General features: G+C 39.9%; 1 protein-coding gene across 3 annotated transcripts in view; it reads right to left on the bottom strand.

Moving 5' to 3' along the window:
* The window catches only part of Stk32a (serine/threonine kinase 32A), a 116,900-nt gene that overhangs the window by 63,940 nt on the left and 25,465 nt on the right, over window positions 1–27,495 (bottom strand). For all 3 annotated transcript variants that reach the window (XM_085833705.1, XM_085833707.1, XM_085833706.1), the window contains exons 3-4: window positions 18,942–18,997; window positions 17,824–17,975 (exon numbers count right to left, since the gene is read on the bottom strand). In XM_085833705.1, the coding sequence (XP_085689831.1) occupies window positions 17,824–17,975; window positions 18,942–18,997 (208 nt within the window). The remainder of the gene's footprint in view (window positions 1–17,823; window positions 17,976–18,941; window positions 18,998–27,495) is intronic.

Here is a 27,495-nt window from a genome sequence, read left to right as displayed (position 1 = left end):
ACCCCTGTGTTGGGGGCCAGGCATAGGTGGATCTGGGGACCTCTCTGGCCAGTCTAGCTGGCCAAAATAGGAGCTTCAGGTTTGTTAAGACAACCTGAAGAGAAGCAATTAGAAAAGATATCTGGATGCCAACATTTCCACAAAATATGAATCTTAAAAATGATTGAGCCATGGGTTCTCCTGGGGCAAAATGAACTATGAAAGAGAACACAATCACATCCTCAAGTACAGACAAGAAGGTGAACCCATGGCTGGGGTAGAGCTGAGACTGCTGGAACACCAGGTATGATGGGGAAGCCCGAGTTTGGGGAAAAAATGCATGGGCCAATTTTATGACAGGAACTTAATCACAAATGTATAGACACTGGGGAGTCCCTGACAGGTGTGACGGGAGCTATAGGACCAGATATAAGCTCTTTCCTTGAAGGATCATGGGGCTGAGGAGTGGGAGATGAAGCAGAAAACAGACAACCCCAAGCAGGTCCCTATTGTACACACAGAACCTCCAGCAAAGATGGGGGGGGGGTGTTTATATGCACAACACATTGGTAAAGGCATTCTTTTCCTGTGGGGACTTGTTTTGTTGTGCCCACAGCTCAGGCATGATTTCTTGTCACAACAAAGTCATCTAAACCAATAACTGCTTTAATGTGTTTCTGTTTTCCTAGTGTCGCCGAAATCATATTTTGAAGTTTTATTTGCATTACAAGAAGTAAGTGCCAGTAAGCCGTACCCAAGGAAGCATGTAATTCCTGGTGATGAATTCTCTGCTCAGGAGGAACTGTAAGAACACCACTGATGGAGTAAGTACTAAAGGGTACACGAGGATTATTTTTGATAAGGAATGAGAATATCAACAAAGCATTATTAATCTGAGGGAGGTGATGGAATAATTAAGACCGACAGTTCCTGGTGTTCACTGGTTCCACAAGCAAAATTTCAGATCCACACCGAAGATGATAGAAATTAGGCTGTTTGTGAAATTAAGACAAAATGCATAAAATTCTTTTGGAAACTTTCAGATATTTTACTTGGTATTATCTGTTAAGAATTATGTTCTTTGCCTCAATGGGGTGACTACCTGGCCAGCTTTGCTTCAGGTTTAATAGACATCAGGAAAGCTGCTGGGTCTAGATGCTTCCATCTGAAATCCTTCCAAATTATATTCACTATGTTTTGGAGATCTTTTAGTGAGCCACCCTGGGATAGCTAATATGTAGTCACATCCGAGGTCTGATGCACCTCAGGCTGTTCTCAGCAGTGGAACAGAAAACATACTTGCTTGTGGGCTGAGTTACAAATGGGCCAAGTGAGGATGGAGAGGATGGAGACTGGGTACCAAAAGAAGAGGGAAAAAAACAGTGTCAATAATACACATACCTAGACGCTTATAGAAAGTTAGCCTGGGGAGGAGAAACCACATTACACTCTCCCGCTAACTACCCTCTCAAGTGTAAGTGAGATACCTGTTGACACACCAGGAGGCTCCGTGCCTGCTATTGCACTAAAACGTGTAAATATTGCTTACACTTAAGTTCAGCCTGAACGAGCAAACATTTTTTCTGAGGCTCGAGTTAAGCAGTTTTTATTCAAAGAACAAACTGAAACACGTGCCAGTTGTGACAAGTTAGCTACGCGTTCCTACATGCAGGGGATTATTAATCAAAGAAAAGGTGGCCAAGGCAAGAGGCAGCATGCTCCCCTGGCCAGCAGAAACACCAACTCAGTAAGCTGTGAAATAAGTCTGACTCTTGAAAATCACCTTCCTTCCTTAGCTCATCAGATCTGAATCCTACTTCAGTTTCTTGACTCTCAGAGGGAACAAAATGAGCATTTTATTTTCTGAAACAACTTAATTAAAAATATGTAGCCATAACATAATTTAATGATACACGGAATGCTCAGTTCTTATCACAATCTGATTTTTTTTCTAATAAAAAGACCTTCCTTGTAACTCAACAACTTGTCCCAGAGGCTCACTGCTTTGCTTCTGTAGCTTGTGTTTCCTATGTGACAGTATGGAATAGCTCTTAGTTGGCTGTGCTGAATTAGCCCTGATGTATGTGAAATTCACTAGGCAGTATGTTCATTGGTTCTCCCACAGGCCAATTTGATATAGGCAATTTATAAACTGAAATCCCCCCCTCACATGTGGCTCTAGTTTTTGTCAATTTTACAAAACCTAACCAGCACAGCAGCATTACACACACACACACACACACACACCACAAAACATGTGTGCAAGTACATGTTTGTGTATAGATAGAGTGTACACATAATAGATATATTTTAAAGATGTAACACATACAAAATGAATAGGAAATAATGAATGCTAATATGTATATAAAATTTTCTGCCAAAAACTTACTTGGTCTAAATGATGGGATTTATAAGTCATTTTTTAATTTTCTAGTATGTATTTTTGCATTTTACTTAACATTGAAATGCAAATAGATATTGGGAAATGTTTTCTTTTGCTTGTATCTAATATTGGTTGCCTCGAAAAAGAAGATAATCCTGTCAGCTTCTGATCTGTATAAAGTAAGTCAGAACATTCACCAAATACAAACTTAATGTCCATATAATACATACACATATATGCATTATACAAATATCCCTTTTTTTTTGGTTTTTTTTTTTTTTTTTTTTGGTTTTTCGAGACAGGGTTTCTCTGTGTAACCCTGGTTGTCCTGGCACTCACTTTGTAGACCAGGCTGGCCTCGAACTCAGAAATCCGCCTGCCTCTGCCTCCCGAGTGCTGGGATTAAAGGCGTGCGCCACCACGCCCGGCCAAATATCCCTTTTTTTAATTTGAACTTTAATACAACCTTGGGAGGTCAGGGTAATAGAATATGAAAAGGGATAATTAACACTAAAGATCTTTGAAAAGGTCATATGGAAACCTGCCACTATAGAAACTTTCTAAAACACACACACATATATGTGTGTATATATATGTACATACATATATATATATATATATACATCCATATACACATACACATATAAAAAGGGACTTTAAACAGAGTCACTCTATAATAGGGAGATATGATTTTTGCAAACAACACAGTAAAACAGTCATGTGACATGTATTGGCTACCTATTTTCAAGTCATTGGTAAATGGGGTTCCATAGGTTCGACCTCCAATGTATTATTACAGGCTATTGCCATTACCTCCAAAACTTGATGGTAACTTCTTAATTGATAAAGACACCAGGAGTTTGAGTCATAGGGCATAGAGAAAATGAACTGGTACTAACTCTGGAAGCGTCTTCATTACGAGATAGCCTCCATGATGCTGCAAGGGTCTAACAATTCTACTAGGAAGGAACAGACCTACCACATCCCCTTCCACAAGGCTCGAGGCTCATCGTGGAAGAGGAGACAGAAAAAAGTGTGAAAGATGGAGGTAGTGAATTGCTGCAGAAAAATGGTATTTTTTTAAGACATACAGGGCTTCAAGTTAGATGGATTGTTTATATGGGGAGGAGCAAAGCTACTTTACAGATGAGTCTATGTACTTTAATAAACACACATATAATTAATAGATCTATTATGTAGTGTTATCTGCCATTAAACATCACGCCTAGAGCCTAAGGTTCCTTCAAAGTAGTAAAATTGAACTCTTATTTCTCCTTTATGTTTTGAATGGAATACTTTAATAAGAAAAAATGATTTAATAAACTATTTAGTTATTGTGGGTTGCATTTCATATAGGGAAAATTAAAACAGATGTTCAAAAGTGATCTCTCCTTTAGCAATGATTTTCAAGATGATTTGCTTCCTAATGCCTTCCAAAAGCAGCCAACACTTTTTAAAAAAGTATCCCAATGAGCTCATGGGTTTGATGTTATCATGTCTGTTTTTCTTTTGTTTGAAATGTCCATTCTCGAACCAGGGAGCCATAATCAAGCAATAACACATAGAGTAATATGATCTAGTAGGCTTCTATACTTTTATGGTATAAAAACATAATACTAGCTACCTTGTATTGTTCCTATTCCAGACAAATGTAGTTCTTGGAAGTTCTCTCTCTCCCTTTTCCATTTCCTCCCTCTCTCCTCCCTCCCTGTTCCCTTCCTCTCCTCTCTCAGTCACTCTCTCTCACACACATGAAGATATAAGTACATATGCAGACTCAAGTGTAATCTTCAATAAATACATATTAACTTTCACAATGAAAGTATGTCTTTTCTCTATCACTGAAGGTGTTGGTTTGTATGTGTTAGCTCCACTCCATTGGACACACATAATGCTGTCAGAATGGCAGCACTGCCACTAACTAAAGTATTGATGAAAACTCTACATGTTGCTTTTACTCTTCTTGTTACTAGGATATTTTCGACTGATTGAGCACAGTAAAGTTGCTGTCAGTAACTCCTTCCACAAACTGGATACAGCATGCATACCATGAGTAAAAGCTTGGCATCCTTGATGAATTCTTCTTTTATGGAGTGGCTGCATCATCTGACATCTTCATCAACAAGGGTAATGGCTCCAGTTTTCCAACATCCTTTCCAGCATTTACTACCCCTTGCTTTTAAAACGGTAGTCATTGCAATGCACGGGAGGCACGACGGTTTTGATTTTCTATTTCCTAATGTTTACTCTTGTTCTGTGCTTTTCTGAGAACCTACTGGACACTTCCCATCATTTTTGGAGAAAAGCCTCCATTTACAGATTCATTATCAGTTTTTAAAATAAGCATTTCCCCCTTTTTATTTTTGAATTAAGAGTGTCTTCTGTAGACCCTTCTGTATGTAAGGCTTTTATCACATACATTATTTATAACTATGCCTATTTTTCTTATTTTACATGGTGTCATTTCACTTCTTGATGACACCTTTGAAGAACTTTTTTTTAAATTACTAGTGTCAGATGTGTCTTTTACACACTAGAATACAATAGAATGTGCATTTTAGTACATATTCTATTAAGTTATACGTAAGAAGGAGCTGTCTGGTGCATGGGTTTTAAGAACTACTCCTTTATTTTTGTGAATGTTTCTCGATTTATCTCATGTTTATAACTATCATTTAATTGGGTTAACTTTTGGACATGATGTAAACTAGAGTGTGTTTTTAAAACGATAGTCATTGCAATACAGGGGAGGCATGATGGTTTTGATTTTCTATTTCCTAATGTTTACTCTTGTTCCCACTCTCTTGCTTTTGGACGCCTGGTCATCCCACTACCATTTGCTGAAAGACTTCTTTTTTCACTACTGGATTTTCTTGGCCCTTTGGTGAAAAGTCAGGAAACAATGTGAGAATTTCCTTTTAGATTCTCAGTACTCTTCTCTGCCTGCCTTTAATGCCTTGTACTCTGTCTTGATTCTGTATCTTGATAGTAAAGTTTGAGGTGAGGAAGTAAGAGCCCTTGATTCTTTCTGGTCAAGACTGTTTCAGTTGGACCTTGAATTTCTATATGATGATTTGTTTGTTTGTGGGTCTTGTTTTGTTTTTGTTGTTGTTGTTTTTGGTTTTTGGTTTTTCAGGTCTCACTAAGGAGTCTTGCTTGGCTGGCCTAGAGCTTGTGATGTAGACCAGGTTGGACTCAAACTCAAACAGATCTATCTGCCTGACTTCCCGATTCCTGGGATAGCTGGTTTACTTCCTTCCACGGTAACACTGGTGTCCTCATTATTCTCTTCATAGAGCCATGTAGGTGAGAATTCATGGATTCAACTTCTGATAGTTCTAGTGATCATAATCTCTCAGCATGTTTCTCCTGCTCTCATCCTCTCTATGCCCTCTCTTCTTCAGTGGTCTCAGAGCTTGAGGGGTTCCACACTCTACATTTTTGTTGGTTATGGTTTTCTACAATGGTCTTCATTGCAATGAGAAGTTTCATAACACAGACTGGGCAGGTTGTAATACACCGCACACACACACACACGATCAATTAAAGAAAAAAGAGGCCATAGATTTTTAAAGAGAATAAGGAACATACTAGGGTTTGGAAGGAGAAAAGAGAAGGGAGAGATGGTGAAATATTATAACCTCAAAAACATTTTTTCAATTTATTTTTAAGTATGAACCACCACACCCAACCCTCCAACTCTTTATGAATTTCAAGAGGTATTTATGGATTCCTCTTTCTTTCTTTCTTTCTTTCTTTCTTTCTTTCTTTCTTTCTCTCTCTCTCTCTTTCTCCCCACCCAAGTGTGGAGACAGGGTTTTCTCTGTGTAAAGCCCTGGTTGTCCTGGAACTCACTTTGTAAACCAGGCTGGCCTTGAACTCACCTATCTCTGCTTCCCCAGTGCTGGGATTGAAGGCAAGCTCCACCAAGGTCTGGCTTGTATTCCTGTTTTCTTAAACCACGTAGGATTGTCACACGAACTGGGTAAAGCCTGAAGACCTATCTGAACTCTGTGGACTTTTTTTTTCACTTAACAATACAATCAATATCAATACAAAACAATACAATTGTAGACTTGCTACAATGTAAATCTGTCACCCGTTTGCTCAGGCCATCCTCTGTGGGAGAATACATAGGCTGTTTCCAAGCTTTTACTATTAGATAGATACTCAGGTAACACAATAATACATTCATAGTGCATATGTTTCTATAGTCTGGCTGGCTGTATATGCCCAGGAGTAGGTTTGCTCCAATCAGGACTCACTGTAACAGAGAGAGAGCAAAGGCATACATAGTTATGTAAGGTCTTTCCAAATTTGGTTTCTAGGATCTGTACCATTTTTGAACCCCACCAGCAATATATAACAGTACAGACTTTGTCACATTCATTTTCTATGTAATATTGTCAAATTTCCAGGGTTTTTCAACTTCAGAAAAATTCATCCATCCATTATGCTTTGACACTTACAGAGCTCTATCCTAGTAGTGCCTTGCAGAACTTATCAAGGAAAAATGTAGCTTAAACACCCTCATTAAATCAAGTGGCCAAATGGCATCACCCACTCTTGTGTGTGCAACTGACGAGCCATATACCTGAAAGTCATGAGCTTGATCGTCAGACTATAGGCAGATCCTTTAGACAGAATGGAATTGAAAAGAAAACTACTATACAGTCAAACTTCCTATTTTGAAAGAACAATTGTCATGTACATTTCAAAAACTTAGAAGCTTGGTCCCAGTTTATCTCAGCTCTCCTTTAGTCTCTCCTGGATAGCCTCTCTATTTCTCTCCTGTTCAGTTGCACAGCACTCAGACCCTTGCCTGTGATGGAACATTTCAGAAACCTAGCAGTGGATGCTGTTTTGAATCATGCTATATTTTCATAATTTATTCATTTGGCTGTAAGTCCTTGCTTGAGTAAGAACTTTGAAGATCCTATGTCTTGTTCCTCTCTGCATGCACCAGGACCTCCTGGTGCGTAGCCTGCTGCACAATGTGTGTTTGTTTACTCAATGGCATTAGACAAATATATCCTGCATATTTGTATCTCTGCACAATGTACTTCAGTTAAAGGAATGATATAAAGAATGTGGGTTTTCTTCTCTTAAACACACCACTAGAAAATTGGACTGAAATATGAGAGAAGTTAACAGGTCTCTAAATTAATTAGAAGGATCATAAAATTCTCAAAGAAATGCAACTTGGGCAATTAACTTAAAGCCTTAACAAAAATGCGTAAGTATGTGTAATTTTCACAGTGAAAAACATGGTGAGTCGTTTCTTTCTTTCTTTTGTATCATAGAACAGGCTACGGATTATTTTTCCCCATGTCCTCATGTCATAGTTGGTGGCTCAAATGCTGGCCTTTCTCTGGACAGAACTCTGCATATTTCATGATCTGTCAGCCCATCGTACTGGCTGTAGAGATGTTGTTTATGAAATCTCTCCAAGGGAAGATTTGGCTACTATTATTTTGTACAGAATCTCCTGGGATGGTTCCCTTAGAGAGGAAGCTACTCAGTAAACAGGCCAAGGGGAATAGCATCCTCTTGTTCCCCATATACAAGAAAAGGCCAAGACACATGCTCAGATGTTAATGAGGAGCAATTAAATCAGAACATTACACCAAGGGCTTGGAGGAAAAAAATACCCAAGTGTTAAAAATTGATAATTTCAGGAATCAGTGACATTCAAAGACCACTGCAGACAAACCAATCCAGCTTGTTGACTCCCAGTCTTTGATGGGATAGGAAATGGCCACTTGTGGTTAGGAAGCGATGGGAATGCCTTGGCTGGCATGACAGGGTTCAGAAGGTGTTGAGTCAGAGTTGCTGACCTATCATTTCTGAGTAAAGGGACAGACCATTCATCTGGCTCTCTTGGATGGTCCATCTCTCTGTCTCTCTAGCCAAATAGACAATTTGTTTCTATGCTGAACAGGGTGTACAATTCTGTGAATTCCGGGGCAATGGGAGGCCTTCCCAGAACTGCTGCTACAAAGGTTCTCACTTTGTCCTTCATGTCCTTCACCCTGATGCTTCATGTTAAATGCACCCAACTTCCTTTCAACAAAGTAGTGCCTACAATCAAACTGGTCCAAGAGCATCTTCAGCAGAACTGGGAGCAGCCCTGTATCCTGGGTTAGCAGGGATATAGTATTAAGCACAGTTTCTGATACCTGACACTCAAAACTTTTCCAGGGAAGCAAAGACAGAAAAAAACTTTTACCTCAGACTTGACTATTTTAAAGAACAAGTAGTGAGTTCATTCTACTAAGACATTGTTTATCATGCAAAATGACATCTACATTTTAATGAGTTCATTAACTGTGCTTATTTTTAAATGTTTTGTTATAGTGTTGTTGAAGGAAACAACTAAATACCTTATAGAGGTAATGTTAAGACGAAATATAAGTTATAATTGAAAGTCTCAGAAAGTTTGAGAAGATGGGATCCTGATTGGCCATAATGTTGGTTTCATGGCTCTGACCTGATTTGTCTATTTTTCTTTCTTTATCTCTTCCTCCTCCTAGTCTTTCTCCTCCTCCTTCTCTCTCTCTCTCTCTCTCTCTCTCTCTCTCTCTCTCTCTCTCTCTCTCTCTCTCTCTTTCTCTCCTCTCTGATTCTGTCTCTATGTCTGTCTCTCTCTGTAGATCAGGCTGCCTCAAACTCACAGATCCACCCACCTCTGCCTCCAAGTGCTGGGATTAAAGTCATGTGCCCACCACTGCTCTACCTTTGCCAATATGTGCAACCTATGTAGAAAAACATGAAATTGTGATTGATTCACTTTAAATTTATAAACACAAAATTTAAATAGATCCTTAGAAAATACTATTCTAATTTTAAAATTCTTATATTTTTCCATGTTTCTCAGCTTCTCTCCATAAAATTTCTATGCCCTTTCTAATTTAAATTTCATGGGTTAAGCTTCCTCATATGCCCACCTCCACACAGATGTGCTTAACATTCTGTGTTCTCTCCTAGTACAGTGAAAGAAGAGGGAGAAATGAGTCTGCCACCATTATCCCATGACATGGTTGTAAATAATGAAAACCCTCAGGGGAGGTACCGATGATCAGCACGGTTGGTGGAAATATTGTTAGTATTAATTTTATTTTAATATGCAAGCAACAGACTACTATAAAACACAAATTTAATAAAAAATAGCATTATAAAAAACATCAGATACTTAAGACTAAAACTGAAAAACAAGTAAAATAGCCCTCCATATCAGGGTCTACGTTAAAATCAGAAACAAGGGGGAAAAACAAATCAAGGACTCTCTAAATAAACAAAAAATATATAACATATAAATTAAAAGATTTACTATTTCAATATGCTCTAAATTCTCCTTGAATTAACCTATGGGTTCAATAATACCCAAAATAAATACCAGTAGTTTTAAAATACAAATTGAAAATCTTTTACAAAATTTATATAAAATTGACAAGATCCAGTTAAAGCCAACATAATGCCAAAATTACATTGCTGCAAATGAAGTATGAAGCCACAGAGTGGGGCTGTGCCTGGGTAGTGAATTAATCTGTGGAGCTGAGAGGAGACACCCACATGTGTATAGGGGCGACTGGGAAGATAACAAATGGAGCTGCAGTGTGGCTCACACTCCGTTTTATTTCCTGAAGCTCCGTTTTCTATGAGAACAGCGGAGCACTCAGAGCCTTTAATCCTTAGCCCTATGGCCCACCTGCACTCTCTGCAAAGATGGTCCCTTCCAGTATCTGAAATGCAACCACTAGCCAATGCTCTGCACATTCATGGTTTGTCTGACTATTCCCTGGTATCTGAGCTCCTCCAATGAATGCCAGACTTCCTCCCTACCTAATAACTGTAGTCAGATAATTGAGCAGAGACCCTAAATTGAATCTGTCCCTCCTCTGATCTCCCATCTCAGTAAGTGAGATTGCCATCCAGGTTGCTCTGGCCAACACACCCGGAGTCATTCCTCCTCTGCCTTTTAGCCACGGGGCAGGCCTGTTTTTCTAAGCAGAGTCAATTAGACTGTCCCCTAGGACTTTGATTCTTGAGTGGTTGACACAAGGTTAGGAAATCGGTTGGAGCTGACTCATCTGGGCCAGACAGCCTCAAGGGTTTGCTTGTTCGTCCCTGTACCTGGATTCCTGGAATGGCCTTTGTTCCTGCTCTTCAGCTCTATTTCTTCATCTAAGTTATATCTCATGGGCCTGGTGAGTTTCCTTTTAGCTGAGTATTTTTTAATATCTGTCTGCTGTTTTCTACCAAAAAAAAAAAAAGAACTTTCCTAATAGAACAAGAAAATGGAGAGTTGATGCATGTGTTATGAAGACCCAGCTAGTCTATAAGACTAATGTCTCATTAGCTCATGAGGCAGGCCATCATCAAGTACATATGGTACAATTACTGCACATAGGCCACCCAATAATACTGTGTCTCTGCTAAGTTCTTCAGAGACTGCCCTCCTGCGTCATCTATAGGTCTCAGGGTCATGCCCAAGCAGTCATTTCAATGAGGCCAAGTTAGAGTTTAGGATATTTTAATATAGGCTTACGAATAAGGGCTCAGATAGAGTTCTCAGAAGGAAGTCAGGTACATTTGAGAGCATGGGTGTGTGCTTCTCAGAAGAATCACATACAGTAAAGCATCTGAGTGTGGGTACAGTCTCCTCGAAGAAGAGTTCCTGCAAAGACAAATTCCTTCTCAAAGACTTTCATGGCTAGGAGCACTTGGTTACCTCGTGTAGTTTCCAGTTCTACCATGAGTAAGAATCTCTACCATTTATGTGATCATTTACTCTCATATTCAACACCTTAAGAATATTCTAAGTGCCAGGCGTCGTGATACAGGCCTTTAATCCCAGCACTCTGGAGGCAGAAGCAGGCAGATTTCTGAGTTCCAGGCCAGCCTGGTCTCCAAAGTGAGTTCCAGGACAGCCAGAGCTATACAGAGAAACCCTGCTTGAAAAACCATTAAAAAAAAAAAAGAATATTCCATGTATTGTGATAAACTGTTTCTAAGTTATAGTGGTTCCTCTATCTCACCTTCTGAGATTCCAACTTTCACATGACCCTCATCAAAGTAGAACCTGCTTTAATCTGATCATGACCTCATGATTCACTTTGGCCAATTAGAGAATAGAAAACATAATGTAGACAGAGGCTGGAAATGTGTTTCTCATGAAGTGCATCCTTTCTTGCTGTTGAGGATCCTTCCATTGCTTTGGGACAACACCCCATATCTTTACTGCTGAGAAGACAGCAGCAGAGATTACTAGTCCAGGTTATCAAGAACTAGGAGGATTATTTTGGATGACTTACTATCCTATCTCAGACAGCTTCAAATAAATCCCCTCAAACCAAAAGAAATATCTGCCCAGTCTATAGGGTCATGAGAAATAAACTGTCTGGTAATAGGGACAGAGAGCCATTCTACTTCCATGAGGATTTTCACTCAGTTGTTTAAAGACATGACTTACGAAATGACTACTTTGTACAGTATGTTAGATACATGTTTTGACCATTTGTAGCCATCTAGATGAGTATTGCTATTAATCTCAATCATGTGTAGAGAAGCCAAGCAAACTACCTAGGGTAACTAGCCTAATTCAGTTACCAAATGGCAGAGCAGGAATTAAAGCTCAAGTCCTTCAGACCCTATGGCCAGCTAGAAGCTAGAGTGGGTGTTGGTTTGGGAGAGCGCAATGGTTGTATTGGTGTGGTAGGAACAAGATCAATCAACCAGGAGCCCATAACCTCGTCTCACCACTAACTTATTCATTCGCTCACTGGACAGGTATTTCTTGATCACTTGCTGTGTGCTAGGCACTGTTAGACTTGCAGAAGGAGACAGAAAAGCACACAAGCTCATCTGCCTGCCTTGTTATATTCCTGAAAGATAATGAACGAAATTAATTCTGCCGCCTCACATATTTTGCAAGCAAGAGATCTGCAGGGAATGGTCTGAGATAGAAGGAAGGCAGACTTGAGGTCAGGTTATCAGATGTGAGAGCAGTTCTTACAGCTGCTCTGTAGATCTCCTGGGGAAATCCCTCAGGTTCTCCGGGTGTAGACTGTAACTACCAATCCCTCTCAACTGAGTTTGTTAGGATAAATTAAGACTCTAACATAATCAAAACTAAAATGATAGGACGTCATTCAGAGGAACTTTGTCAGTTACTGAGATCTTGGTCTGTGAAGCCACAAAACTGAGTGAAGATCATGGGAGAAGTCTCCTGGCAGCCATTGGCAGGTCTGTGTGCCTTGCTGTCTCCAAGGACCTCATGCCACGCTCCAGGTACAGGTGGTCTCCACTTAAAACAGATGACTCCATCTTCTAATTTATTAAAACCACACGTGTGAGCCTGTTCTGTTCACAGGGCCCAGGGACCCAAGCGAAGAGGGAGAGAGGCCCCAGAGTGTCTTGCAGCTGCAAGCTTAATCTCAATTAACAAGAGCCACCTGGGGAAGCTACTGTGGGTCTATTTGTTTTCTGACTATGGGTTGCCAGGGCTTGGGTAACAGCCCTCAGGGAAGGACTCACAGGAAGATTGTATTGACTTTTCCTAGATGCCAGCCCTGTCTGGCAGCTTTCACTTGATAACATGCTCTAGATCTGAAGATTCTTCCTGATTGGGTCCAGGTAAGGCTGACAAGGTTAAATGTTAATTCAAATATTGTTCCTCCCTGACACCTGGGATACACTTCTCTCCCTGCAAAAGGGGTACCCACAAGTAAGGCATTTTACTAAATCCTTCCCTGCCTTCCTCATAGTTTATATTTCAATCACTATAATTGATAGTAATAGTGTGCAGATAGGAGCTCTCTCTGTCCATTCTTGCTGATCACCATATCCTCTTATTATGGGCCTGTGTTACAAGTAGGATTGGCAGATCGAATAAATAAGAGTACTCTCTAGCCAGTTAAATTTGAAATTCAGATAAATTCAATAATGAATAATTTTAAAATGTGTCTGTGTGGCACTTGAGACATAGGCTAAAATTATTGGTTTTTTTTTGTCCAAGACTCAAAAACCTGTTCCTTCCACATTTATATGGCCACCTAAACTATAGCTTGGTTCTGGTTCTCAATAGATGTCCACAGTAATGATGGAAAGAATGGAACTTGTGCACGACAAAGTCAGAAAACTATATGCAAATATTTTGCTAAAAAGCATATATCGACATAATAAGTTTGGCTGCTTCAAGGGGTTAAGACTTTAGGGATTTTTCTTTTGTCTAAGGGTTTCTTTTTCTGTTTTTCAAATTGGTGGAAATAAGCGAAAGATTCAAGCATATATATGCATATATACATATGTATGCAAGCATATATGTATGTATATATTTATATGTATACACATGAAAGAGATATATGTGCACACACATATGTACCTGTACATTCATACTTCTTAACATTAAAGCAGAGAGTGCTGAAGAGAAATTTGGTTATTTTTCTCAGCTTAGTAAGTGAAGTTTTCTGGGTACAACCCATGAAGCTAAATCCATCTTTAGAAGATTATTTAATGCAATTTAGGCAGAAAAGGCATCACGGCAAAGCACAGTTTGAGAAATGGGCAAGGGTTTTGAACTGGTTACATCTTCAAAGCTTGGGAGATGTCAAAGTGAACCTAATAGTTAAGCCAGCACATAAACCTGACTTATATACAATATTTTGTGACTATTAAATTAACTTGTGTTTGATTTGCAGAATGAAGGGGGAAAGTCAAAACCAACTCTAATAAAGAACAATTAAAGCCACTTCCCATGATGCTTTGGAATCAAGCATCCACACTGGACTGCTAGTGACTGGTGTGTTTAAAATATCAAACCTGCATGGAACAAGGAACAAAAATTGCTAACAAATAGTTGCAAGAGCCTATAGGCTGGGTAATCCTTTTCATCTGCTGAAACAACCTAAGTTATTTGTTGTAACTATGTCTTCTGACAATGTGACTTAAAAATGACAGATCATTCATCATTAAAGCTTTGTAACATGCAAATTTCTTGTGAAAATTCACTTCAAACCACTGTACCTTGTTAGGACAGAAATCACTGTAGAGAGAAAGAAGAAATAAGCTGGCTTCTGCTCTGAGCCGGTGGGGAGTGGAGCAGAACTCAAGGGAAGTGGGACAAGGTGACATGAAGGTAGAAAGGGCAGTATTAGGAGTGGAGAAGTTTGAGTGGGGAAGACATTATGAAGATGTACCAAAGGAGATTTGTAGAGAAATAACTATGGCTGGGGTATGTGCAAAAGCCATATGGAAATCTATCTCATAAGCTTATTAAAAATACAGCTTCAAAAAAAAAAGACTTTAAATGAAGGCATAATGCACAGAGTGATAATGCTCTTCCTAGAAGCCATGGGATATCAAACAAAACTCTGAGTTCTAGGTGCGGGATTCCTCCTTATACATTGCTGATCAGGGAGGCGCCCTAAGTTCCCCAAACAATACAGTCTACTGCCATTGTCCTGGATCTCCACTAGAGTTTGATGTTAAGACTCTACTGCTGAAGACATCTTTTTTTTATTATTGTTTTTCTAAGGAGACAAGTAGTCTAGCTGCCTTCTGAATACTCTTGTTTATATCCATGGATTAGGGCTTCTCTCAGTTCTTAACACAGAGGATCCTTGCTATACTCCCTATTGGTTAATGTAGAGACTAAAACTGGTCAAAATGCCAAGGGCAAGGGACATTGTAGAAGAGAAAGTGGAAAGAATGGGAGAGCTAGAGGATGAGAGGTATGTTACAAAAGAAAAAACAAAAACCTTGTCTAGAGGGATGTAGATGCTACAGTCATGGATTCATTCTGGCTGTGTTTATCTGGACAAGCCCTGTCAATATTTCACCATGAGTCGCCACTTATCCCAAAGAACTATAGAACAGTTAATGGTAGCTTGGGAATGTGATATGGCTTTTTTTCCCATGGGGTAGACCCTGATAAGCCCACCTATGCTCATACAAGCAATTCTAATTAAGCTCCATGGGATGCAAACATGCAAAAGGGACATGAAAACAGAACGGGCATTAACTAGGAAAAAGAAAGTCCCAGGGAGGGAGGAGGAGGAAGGAGAGAAAAGCGTGGGGGACAAAATGATGAAAATCCACACAGAGAGAGAGAGAGAGAGAGAGAGAGAGAGAGAGAGAGAGAGAGAGAAAGTGTTGTCAATGAATAAAACATAATTTAAATTCGTTTCTGCTTTACTTGCAGGAATATCCCACCTCCAGGTGTGCTCTGCGCTGTGTATGGTACAGGTGGGGCTTCCTTTGCTTTCTTTTCCATCCATGGAGAGGGCCCACTGTGAGTTTCAGTGAGAATAACAAAGGAACAGGGAACATATGTCATAGCACAGTAGTACTCAACTTATGGCTCATGACCCTTTGGGGGCTCAAATGACCCTTTTGTGGGGGGTCACATACGAGATATCCTACATGTCAGCTATTTACAGGATGATTTATAACAGTTGGAACATTAAGGTTATAAGTAGCAACAAAATAATTTTATGCTTGGGCGTCACCACAATATGAGCAACTGCACTAAAGGATTGCGCCATTAGGAAGGTTGAGACCCATGGTTAAGGTACGTCTGTCACACTGTGGCCAGCTCTACACGCACAGTGAAGACAGTGGTCTGGAATGACAGAACTTCTGAATGTTTTACATTTCTTCCATCCCCGCACCCAGGTTTCCTTGCCTGTGCCCACATAGCAAGAAGAGACAAAGCACAGAAGTGAAAAACTCTAGGTGTGTCCTTACGAAGAGTTCTTGGCTCTAAAAAGGGAAAATGAGTTGGCTGAGCTTTTTAAGGAGGAAAAATACGACTTTGAACAAAGGGAGGCCGTGAAGTGACAGCACCTTGTCATTTTCAGGGTGGGGAGAGAAGAGAGGATATGATGATTGCTAAGCAATAGAAAGCTACTGCATCCATTTTAACGTCTTACATGGCAGCCTTCTGAATAGACCACTCTAAAATACTGATTAACAAATACACTGAAGCTGTACCAAAATTAGACTCTTAGGAGGTCTGAGTAGTGCACAAATTATAATAGATCTATTTCTAAGTCACACAGAGCCATCTTCTTTTCAACTGAGAAGCATCTAACACATTGCAGACTGAGGGGACTGTGTTAGGTAAAGACGAATGGAGGGAGGCTTTGTGCATCGGTGCCTCCAAAAGGATGTGCTCAAACACACAGCGAAATCTCAATTATTTTTCCATTAGCATTCTCTGGATAAAGGCTTTCATTTTCTTTGCTCCTGCTGGCAAGTTAGAGCTACTTGGCATGCATATTTAAGTAACAGTCACACTGAGTTAACTTTAAGATCCAGCTCTTAACGTAATAGATGCATTAAATGTGCAGTAAAATGAGAGAGAAACATAAAACTCTCAATGTGCTGAAAAGTGCTGGAGGTAATAAACATTATAAGTGTCTCATGTGTTCTAAGCCTCGGATTGTGGTAATGGCTTTGAGACCTGATCCCAGAAAGCTATGTGTAGCCACTAATGTGTTAATTCTCTTTAAACCTATTGGCTGAGGAAGGAAGCACCTAACCTAACCAAATCACTGGCAATATATAATAAAATAATAAAATATATACCTATTTCCAAAATATGCCTCAATGAAACCAGCCTGTTACTGTTTATCTTAAGGAGAAAGTATTTTCTACAAGCCCCAAAGATAAGCTTCATGTTAAACACGGAGTCCATTTTTGACACCCAGACTTTCTGCCCAATTTATTGGAAAAATCTATGCTGATTAAAGATAACAGATCTGAACACACTCCTTATTGGTTCATGTAATTAAAATTCTTGAACAACTACTAGCCTCAAGGGCAGGGGGAGTGTGTATTCCTGATAAATAGGGAAAAAAAGATTTTGAGCTGAGATGACTTAGTAGATAAAATACTTGCTTTATAAGTGTGCACGAGAGTGGAAATTTGGATTCCTATAACCCATGTAAAGCTTAATACAGTTGCACACATCTGGAATCCCAGCATGTCAGGAGACAGGAGAATCCCAAGAATTAACAAGATACTGTATTTCAAAAAAGATGGAAAACACAGACAACCCAAAGTTGTCCGATGACCTTCCCACTATTACAATTGCACACACACTTGCACACACACTCACAGGCACATATAAACTTAATACCATGCATGTGTGCATGCACATGCACACAAACACATACTACACTCATACATTACACATTAAAAAAAAAAAAACAGTTTGGCGGGGAGGTCGACTAGGATGTGCAAGGTCCTAAGTTTGATTCCCAGCACAGCAACAAAATAAAACAAACTTTTTCTCTCTCTCATTTTAACACCAAAAGTCACATACAGTCAGTCCATTAAAGGGAAAACCATAATGAGGATTGACCAATGTTCATCAAGCGCTCGTGATGCCATTAGTGTAACTGTGTCTGCAGATGGATGCAGGAGTGTGGACTGGGAGGTGTGGCCAGAGCACTTACCACAGATTCACCAGGAAAGGGTGCTCCAGGCCCTGCATGATCTGGAGTTCCTTGAAGACATTCCTCACTTCATTCCGCTCCACACACTTCTGTTTGTTCATGTACTTCATGGCGTACATCTTCTTGGTGTCATTCTTCCGCACAATGCAGACCTGAGGAGGTAAACAGAGGCAAGGAAGGTCAACAGGGAGGAGGAAGAGTGTGGCTGAGAGATGCAAGGGGAGATGTGTTCTTCAGCATGGCAGAGAGGCTTTAGAGTTCTTACTCCACTCGGGATAAAGACCTCATTTTGTTTCTCCATGTATTTAGTGCACCAAAACTTATATGTCTGTTTTCCCATAGTAGCTTGCCTGCTTCTGCTCCTGGGATCTTCAAAACAACATTTAAATCTGCTTCCAGGTTAAGACTCTCTTGATAACAAACACCATCCTCGATCCTCCTGTAAGTGGTTACAATGGATGTGACCCGAAAGGAAAGATGAAAGCACTAGGCAAAGAGTCTCTTTCCCAGCATGGGTGATGTAATGGGGAAGACTAAGCATGAGAAAACAGCTACAAATTGTCCATGTCTTAAGAATTCTTTTAGAGGCCTATATAGTACTCATCAAAATACCATGCAAATTTAATATGATATCATTATTTTACCTTAAAGTATGTCTCCACAAAGAAACTAATGGAGTGAACACTAAGTATTCTTACAGGAAGCTGGACTGTGTATATTTTCCAAAATAAAATTTTGGAAATGGCAAATTGGGGAAAATATAGAAATTAAAGGGCTTCTTTCTCCCATGGGGAAAAAATAAGCCTCACATTCATTTGATAATTCTTACTGGAGAATTTGCAAAAGAAGCTGAAATCTTAACCTTCTTTAGGGTAAAGAGAAATCCCCCCACTCTCCTGAGAGTAGGAAGATCTGACTTTAACAAAATGGTCCTAAATCCACATTTTGTTCATCTGGCATCTGACTTTCACTGCATGGTGGGGACAGCTTCATCAAAGAACATTCCGAAACATTTCCAAGTTATATGTTTTTGTAACCCCAGCACCTCAGGAATCACATCACTCCCCGACCCTCTGTGATCCACATCTCTCCCAGAAGCTGGACAATTCAGTTCTTACCTTCCCAAAACTTCCCTTCCCAATGGCTCGCAAAATTTCAAAGTGGTCAAAGTTGACTGTAAAGCAAAAGAATGAAGAATATCCAGAGTTATTATAAACTACTTTTTAACAGTTAATTGAAGAAACAAGCATTGGGCTAAATTTAAGTACCTTGTCTAAATTAACATATCAAACTATGTTAAACTACCAATTTATTCGTAGAAAATGATTTATCAGCCACTAATCCCATGTAGCCATAGAGTTTAAATAGTATTAGGAATGTGAAAATACAATCTTTGAGAAGCCTGTAATCTGGTGATACTGTTTTTAAAAAGAGGTGTTTTGAGATACGTGCTCCTAGTGAATAGAAACATGGGTCAGCTGAGCCCTGGGAAGGACAGAGGCAGCAAGTCTGTCTCTAAGAACACTGAACATGCTCTTGTGGGCATCTGCCTAGTGTTTGGGTATGGTGGTTGTTTATGGTGTGGATCCCCAAGTGGGGCAGTCTCTGGATGGTCGTTCCTTCAGGCTCTGCTCTGAATTTTGTCTCTGTAATTCCTTCCATGGGTATTTTGTTCAAATATAGCTGTCTCCTGCGAGGCTCTGCCAATGCCTGGCAAATACAGAAGTGGATGCTCACAGTCATCCATTGGATGGAGCACAAGGTCCCCAATGAGGGAGCCAGAGAAATAACCAGGGAGCCTAAGGGGACTGAAACCCCATAAAAGGAACATCATTATGAACTAACCAGTACCCCCAGAGCTCCTTGGAACTATACCACCAATCAAAGAAAACATATGGTGGGACTTGTGGCTCTAGCTATATATGTAGCAAAGGATGGCCTAGTCGGTCATCAATGGGAGGAGAGGCCCTTGGTCCTGTGAAGGCTCTATGCTCCAGTATAGGGGAATGTCAGGACCAGGAATGGGAGTGGGTGGGCTGGGGAGCAGGGGTAGGGGGAAGGGGATAGGGGATTTTCGGAGGGGAAAGGGGATAACATTTGAAATGTAAATAAAGAAAATATCTAAGAAAAAAAAAACACTGAACATGGATTTGCCTATAGACACTGAGGGAGCACATGACTTCCTGTGAAGCTGCTGTGCTTTCAACTTTTATTTCTGCTTGCTTATTTTGTCCCAACTTCACTCTCTTGGACCTAAATAATTTCAATTTCCCCAAGTCATAAAATCTTACATCCATAAGTTCACAGAATTGGCTCATCTCCAACCTGCAAGCAGAGATGTGTACAAGAGTCCACTGAAGTGGGCTTTGCAGCCGGGATGATCTGTGCATGATCTTTTGTTCCTACAGTGCCTCATGATGAAAAGAGTTACCCAGTATAAGCACACATGGTCTTTCAGGTTCAAGCTCATAAAAAAAAAAAAAAATCTCCTCATGAGAACACAGTTCAGATACTCTCTGGCCAGTGGCAATCTTTGATTTCTTGTCCTGATGACCTTAAGAAAGGTATTTCTTTGTTTTGAAATAAGGATTTTGACATGTAAATTCTAAATGAGAGATTCAAAGGACTTCCTAAGGAAATAGCATGAAACAATAGAAAGTATCTCTCATGTCTTTGAAAGAAAAATTGCATTCAGTTATTTATGGGGAAAGTATCATGGTATAGTGCATAAATGCATATGAGGGATACGATTTAAGGATTCAGTTCTCTTTCTACTCCAGGTATCCAACTCAGTTGGTCAGTCTTTCTTAGGCACTGAGCATTCTGTCCAGCCTTCTCTCAACCCTTAAAGACCTATTTTCTGTCTTTATCAGCAACAATTAGTTCATTAGCTCATGAAGGGGAAAGAGAGATTATCAGGGCTTCCTGAAGGTCTCTGGGTTTTCTGAAGTTCAAACATTTTTACAATAACTTCATCGTCACGTCTGAACCTCCTCTTTTCCTAGCACAACATCCACTTAATTACATGAAATCATTTGCATTTTACAAATGGTCAGTCCTAGATTTGGACCCCAAATTGTAACATGATGTGATAGGAAAAACAGCCTCAGTTTCTCTATATACCCTACTGTAAACATTGACTAGATGAGAAAAGATCTTTCCCTAGATGTTCCTAAAGCTGTTTGTTATATTCTTCAGGCTGATCACTTGTTTACCACGATATGTGCTCCAGGACAGACTGCATGTCATTTCGCTCACACTGCTATCTCTGCAGCCTTAGAATTTTACCCACTGAGGCAGGTGAAGCTATAACTCTCTGTAGTCCCCGTGGAGTCCAGCATAGTGATTTACACAAGTTTGACTCCCAGCAAATAAATCAAACTAAGCTATAAGAACACGCAAAAACCCTCAAACAACCGAGTCTTATAAATATGAATAATGTGAACACTGGGCCATTTCAGGGAACAGTTTGCTGTTAGTGAAATTCCATTAATAAGTTAAAAACTGGGTTTGACATCCATAAGAAACATTACCATTTTATAAATGGAATTGAATAGAAAGTACCAAAAACTACTCAAATGGGATATGAGTATAATAATATCACTTCTGAAATATTTATTTTACACATTTGGGTAAATATACAATTCTTGGTGTATGCCTTACTTTGAGCTGTCATGAAAAGAATTAGCAAAATGCTAATTTTCTCTCAAATTACAAATTGACGTAAGCAAACCAATGACTCTTTACACTCAGTACACAAATCTCAGGAATCCATTATTTACCATCGTCACGTTAAAGGAAATTAACCAGGATTTATTTGCAAGTCCAAGATGTTATATTGAACAAATCCAGTAGCTCACTATGACTTTTTCCTCTGGCAGCCTAGCCCAGGAGACTTACAGCATCTCTAATCTCTAAGCACACAGCAAGTACCTGGGAAGCATGACGTCTCATTGTGACATTAGTCTATTTCAGGAGCCACGTCTTTTTCTAAATCATTTTAAGCACTAAGCAAAAATAATAAATGATTACACGTCAAGATTCCTGATAACTTTATATTGGCAAAACTGTCTAATTTAATGTACCTTTCTAAATGTCAGTTCTCAGAAGAGTCTAAAGGAAAAGACTCTTAAAGTTAGAAAACACATCTTCTGTCTCGCCAGTGAGAAGGAGAACAGACTCTACTCTCCTGCCAGGCCACCTGAAGTCCCTCCGTCCTGGAATACGGCTTGGGGAGAAAAAGAGTGGCTGATCAGAAGTGACTGATGGCTGCAGCAATGGCTCAGTGGTTAAGAGCATCTGCTGCTCTTCCAGAGGATCAGGTTCAATGCCCAGCACCCACATGGTGGCTCACAGCCTTCTGTAACTCCAGGTGAAGGGGATCCGATGCCTTCCTGGGTACCTCTATGGGTATCAGGCATGCACGTGATACACACATGTACATGCAGGCAAACACCCATACACATTTTAAAATTATTTTAAGTGACAACAAAACAAGCTCTAATTCTACTCTTCCAACACTCCCTCTGAGTGCTTAACAGCACAATCACCAGTGAGTTGGAAAGCTAACAAGAAAATACAACCAAGCCAATACCAGAAATGGTACATTGACACAGTACCATGAGAGACAAATTCAGAATTGTGGTTTTATAGACATATTGTGATTGCCTTTCTGATTCTGGACCCAGACTCTTAACTGACTTCCTCGTTTTCATAATGTTTTTACACATCTACTCACTCCAACTCGAGCGCCGGGAAGACCACCGTGGAACTTGCTCTTTCATTTAGAAATGTTTTTGGGTCCAATTACGCTCCCCACGTTTTTCTCTAAACAGAACCTAGCTGGCTTTAAGACACGTTGCTGATAGTGTTATCAGTTCCTTTACATCTCTTACCCAACCCCCTTATCTCAACATTTTGTGAAACTAATACTGTTGAAGGAAGAAAAAGGGACCACCCCCTTCCAGAATGTGAAAGAATGCCCTGACATCAGGGCTTGGCAGAAGGACATTCCAGAGAGCGAAGCAATGCATCTTCTTCATTCTATTTTTGAGATAACAATATTTGAAAACCTTGATTCCAGCCTTCGGAAGTAGCAAATCGTGAACATATGTGAGTCTATTGAGAACCAAGTCCCACAAACTGCTTATGTAAATCTTCCTATTGATGGTGGAACAAGGACACCAGCTGTGTGACCCTGGACAAGTTACTCAATCTTTCCAAATCACAATGTCCCATCTGTAAAATGGAGCTAATTAAACCCAACAGGCACGAAGCTTCCAAGATGAGACACTGTAAGCCAGAAGTGGAGTGTCTGGCTCACTGAAATCTGAACATGACAATCGTTTTTTAAAACTGCAATTATTCAATGGAAAGTGGCCATTATTTCCAAAGTTTCCATTCTGTTCCCACAACGCAACCACTGTTACAAATGCTAGGGTGTCCTTGAAGGGTATTTCTCGGCATGCGTGGGTTCCTTTCTGGCAGGACAGCACACTATCACTGACTGGGACAGGAGTAAATTTTCTAGTAACTCCACCATGTCTATCCATTCATACAACACCCTACTCATTTTCCTCCCACTGTTTCAAAATACTGAAATCACCGATGAGTACTGAAAGGTATATTAACTACATACTAACTATAATACTACCCCAGATATCCTTAATGGGCTTTTGTGTATGTTAGTAGACTTACTTTATGGGAAGAGAAATGCTGGCCAAAGGTATGCTAACTTTCTAATGTGAAGATATCGTCAGTAGACCTCCAAAGATACCGCACCAACTCCCCTACATATCAGTCACATACAGGAGTGTCTTTGCTAAGGCTACTTACTATACCTATGATAAAAGACCATGACAAAAAGTAACTCATGGGGGAACAGGTTTATTTTACTTATTCTTCTATATCACTGCTCATCACTGAAAGACATCAGGACAGGAATTCAAGGAGGCAGGAACCTGGAGTGGAAGCCAACGCAGAGGCCATGGAGAAGTGCCATCTACTAATTTTCTCTCCTTGTCTTGAACAGCCTGCTTTCTTATAGATGCAGGACCACCAACCTAGGGGTAGACACACCCACAATGGGCTGGGCTGTCTCACATCAATCATTAATTAAAATAGTACCCTATAGACTTGCTCACAGAACAATCTCATGCAGGCTTTTTCTCAGTTGAACCTCCCCTTTTCCGATGCCTATTCTGGGTCAAGTTGACATAAAATGAGTCAGAGTGAGGAGGTAATCTTTAACTTGCCAACACTACTATATATAATTGCCTTGACTTGATGAGATAAAAAGATGAGTGTATTGATGCACTTTATCTCTGTAGTGAGTGAGGCTGGATGGATATTTTATATATTTTTTTCATCAAACTGCCTATTCACATATTTTGTCAATTTGAATTCCTTGTTGGTCATTTTGACTTGCACGGTGTTCTTACATGTATGTAAATTAATTCACTTTAAAATATCAGGTCAAATTTTCTTGGTTATCCATTTGAATGTATTTAAATAATGGAGGTCTTAAATTTTTATATTGTCAAATGTATCAATCTTTTTCTTTGGCCCTTCTGAGTTTGTTTTATTTCAAAGTTATTTTTAAAAGCGTGCTCTTACATTTTAAATTAAAAGCTTTTTTTTTTAAATACAGAGATGTGCCTATAAGTAATCATTTTAAAAATAATTCACTTATCCTGGTTGGGAGGATGTGAGAATGTCACCATGTACAAGTGGAGGTCAGAGATCAATGAGCTGGAGTCAGCTCTTTCCTTCCAGTCCATGGGTCCAGGTTATTAAAATCAAGCTCCTTTACAAAGCTCCTGCCAGCCTTCTTTTTTCTGTGTATTTTTTCTACAAGCTTTCTACTTCGATGTGGTGTTAGCTCGTTCTGTGCTCACTAAAGACAAAGTCAATTCAACATGAAAATCATAATTACTCAGTGGCTCCCATCATCTCTCTAGCCTGCGAACTTCTTTATTTTACTTCCCAGGAGAGCAAAAGGCCAAAGTGGGGTAGAGGTCAGCAAAGGCAATGCTCACTAACCTTCGCTTATGCTCCATGAAGATACAGTTATTACTGGCAGCAGCTGTGAGCACTGAACCCGGCCCTGAGAAGGGTGTGTGCCCACTGGAACTCTCAGTCTTAAGGCATGAGGAAGTCATTAATCATAGTCAATATCCAGCCCTCCGCAAAGAATACCCATCGCTATTCTAAGCATGTGCCATAATTATTCCAACATTCTGCCACTTCTACAGAACAGTGCTACTATAATTGCTATTCGTTTTTAAAGATGGGCCAACTGCATCATAGAAATTAAGTAATTTTCCCCAGGCCTAGAGAGCCTGTGGCAGAGTACTAGAGGGAGGATTCAAGTGGACTCTGCAGCTACCCTTCAGCTCCATTCTCCTCTGCCTTCCATTAAATATATACCTATCTTTTTTTCATATGAAATTGAATAGGCCATAGAGTGTGCCAAGCCCTGACTTCCCACACCGTTTATATCTGTTTCCACTTTTCTTGAGTAAATATTTGACATTTTGAGGGGTGCCATCATGGAAGCCAAGTTGCTCAAACTACTTACAGTCACTCAGGACTGTCAATCATTCCATTCCACCTCCCTAGCTAGAAGCCTGCTTTATGTGAGATGGCAAATCAAGCCATTCTATTCTATATCCTTACACTGGGTTTCCAGACCTGGAAATGTATCTTTTCCCTCTCTCTGTCATTGATGTCCAGAAAATAAAAACAGCTGGATATACAGAAGGAAAGGGATTCTCAGTTCAACAGAACAAACCAGTATATAACATATATTAAAATTACAGTATGCAGGCATAAGCCCATAGCATTGAAATGTCGGGCTTCATATTTAGAAAGGTCAAACTTTGATTTTTCATTCAGGTACTTCCAATATTTCTTCACTAATTCTAATTTTATTTATATATTTGTTTTGTTCATACAGAGTCTCATGTAACATAAGCTGGGATCCTTCTCAATGTGGTCTTGAATCCTGATCTTTCCAAGTACTGGGATGACAGGAATTTGCCACACCTGCCCAAATGTTAACTCTTAAACTTAATACTAAATATGCTTCAAAGTAATGCTGACGGGAGTGTTCTAGAAAATTCAGAGTGCAGCAGAGATCTTGAGCATCTCCAGGGAAATCCACTGAAGTTTCCTCAAGGAGCTGCTCTTAGTGTCCAGGTCCTTCTAACAGCTTTTGCTTGGTTTATTGCCATACTATAACAAAAGGTCTGAGACTGGAGATGTATTAAGGGAAAAGATAACCCAGAGTTTAGTTCACCTCGTGGTTCAGAGGCTGGGATGCTCTAGAGCAGGCTACTGGCCCATGGTTAGGCTTCTGTTGCACTATAACAGGTCAGACAGGATCACATGCTGAGACAAAGTATCTATGTGCCAGCTCCTATTGCCTCCTCTTCTTGAGTGTGTCTTCTCTTCAGTTTCTTATAAAGCCACCAGCCCTGTCATGTTGTCATCTTGATGACCTTATCCAATCCCAAATATATCCTAAAAATCTCCACTCCAAATACTATGAACATGCTGATCTTGGTATTTAGTTTCCAACACATGAAAATTAGGGACCCATTTGAACCACAACAACTGAAGTATCAGAAAGGGTGCCAGGCAACAGGATGCAAACTTGCGGTGTCCCCCCCTTTTTTTTTTCAGAGACATGAACAAATATTTGTTAAATCTCAACAGGATACAGATGACAACCAAGAAACAATCCTAGGCAAGTCTAGCCTGGTGAGCCAAGGAATAGCTTGGGGTTACATCAAGATGCAGCTGCTACACAAAGGAAGCTGCATCAGTGCAAGGAGGACCCAGGAATGCTCGGTTTCTGGAGCTCCCGGAACAGGCTATGGGCAGCAACAAGTGGGGGGCGGGGGCAGGGGCAGGGAGGTGGGGAAGTGTCTCTCTTTCTTCAGTAATTACAATTGCCTTATCTCCTTGGGGATGCTTGAGAGTCCAGAGTTTCTGGTAGAACCTGCCTAGCACAAGTCTGCATAGATTTTATTTAGGAACATTATTATATACAGTAAAACACATAAGATTTCTAAGATGGGAAAAAAATTCTTCTTAGTTGAAAAGACTAAAAGCCTTCTAAGAAAAGCAACATTTCACCCGGGCTTTCCAAGAAAAGGGGGATGCTTAACAGTGGACAAAGGAAAGAAGGGCAGGGAGAATCCACTTACAAAGTGACCCAAATCCCTAGGAGAATAAATCATTAAGGGCCAAGTGACTAAACTGATCGCCTTAGCTCTCTGTTTCCACCCTTATCCCATTCTTGAATCTCTAGCAAATGTATGTATGGCTTTGCACATGACAAATTGATAAAATGTCTATGTTGCATCCAGCGTGCCATGTTTTGAGTTATACCCATTATATTTGTACCTTTTAAAATATACATATGTGTGCATCATCCAGACATCTTAACAAATACTATTTTATATAATTAGTGTTTTGTAGATGTATATGTCATACACAGCTGTGATGGTTTGTATATGATTGGCCCAGGAAGTGGCACTATTAGGATGTGTGGCCTTGTTGTAGAAGGTGTGACTTTGTTGGAGGAAGTGTGTCATTGTGAGCATGGGCTTTAAGACGTTCATCTTAATTCCTTGGAAACCAGTCTTCTTCTGTTTGCTTTCAGAA

Source organism: Mus caroli, unplaced genomic scaffold (genome assembly GCF_978045245.1).
Source record: "Mus caroli unplaced genomic scaffold, Mus_caroli_1 scaffold_19, whole genome shotgun sequence".
NCBI classification, from domain to species: Eukaryota; Metazoa; Chordata; class Mammalia; order Rodentia; family Muridae; genus Mus; species Mus caroli.
Note: the sequence above shows the minus strand (reverse complement) of the source record. Positions and strands in the feature narration are given on the sequence as shown.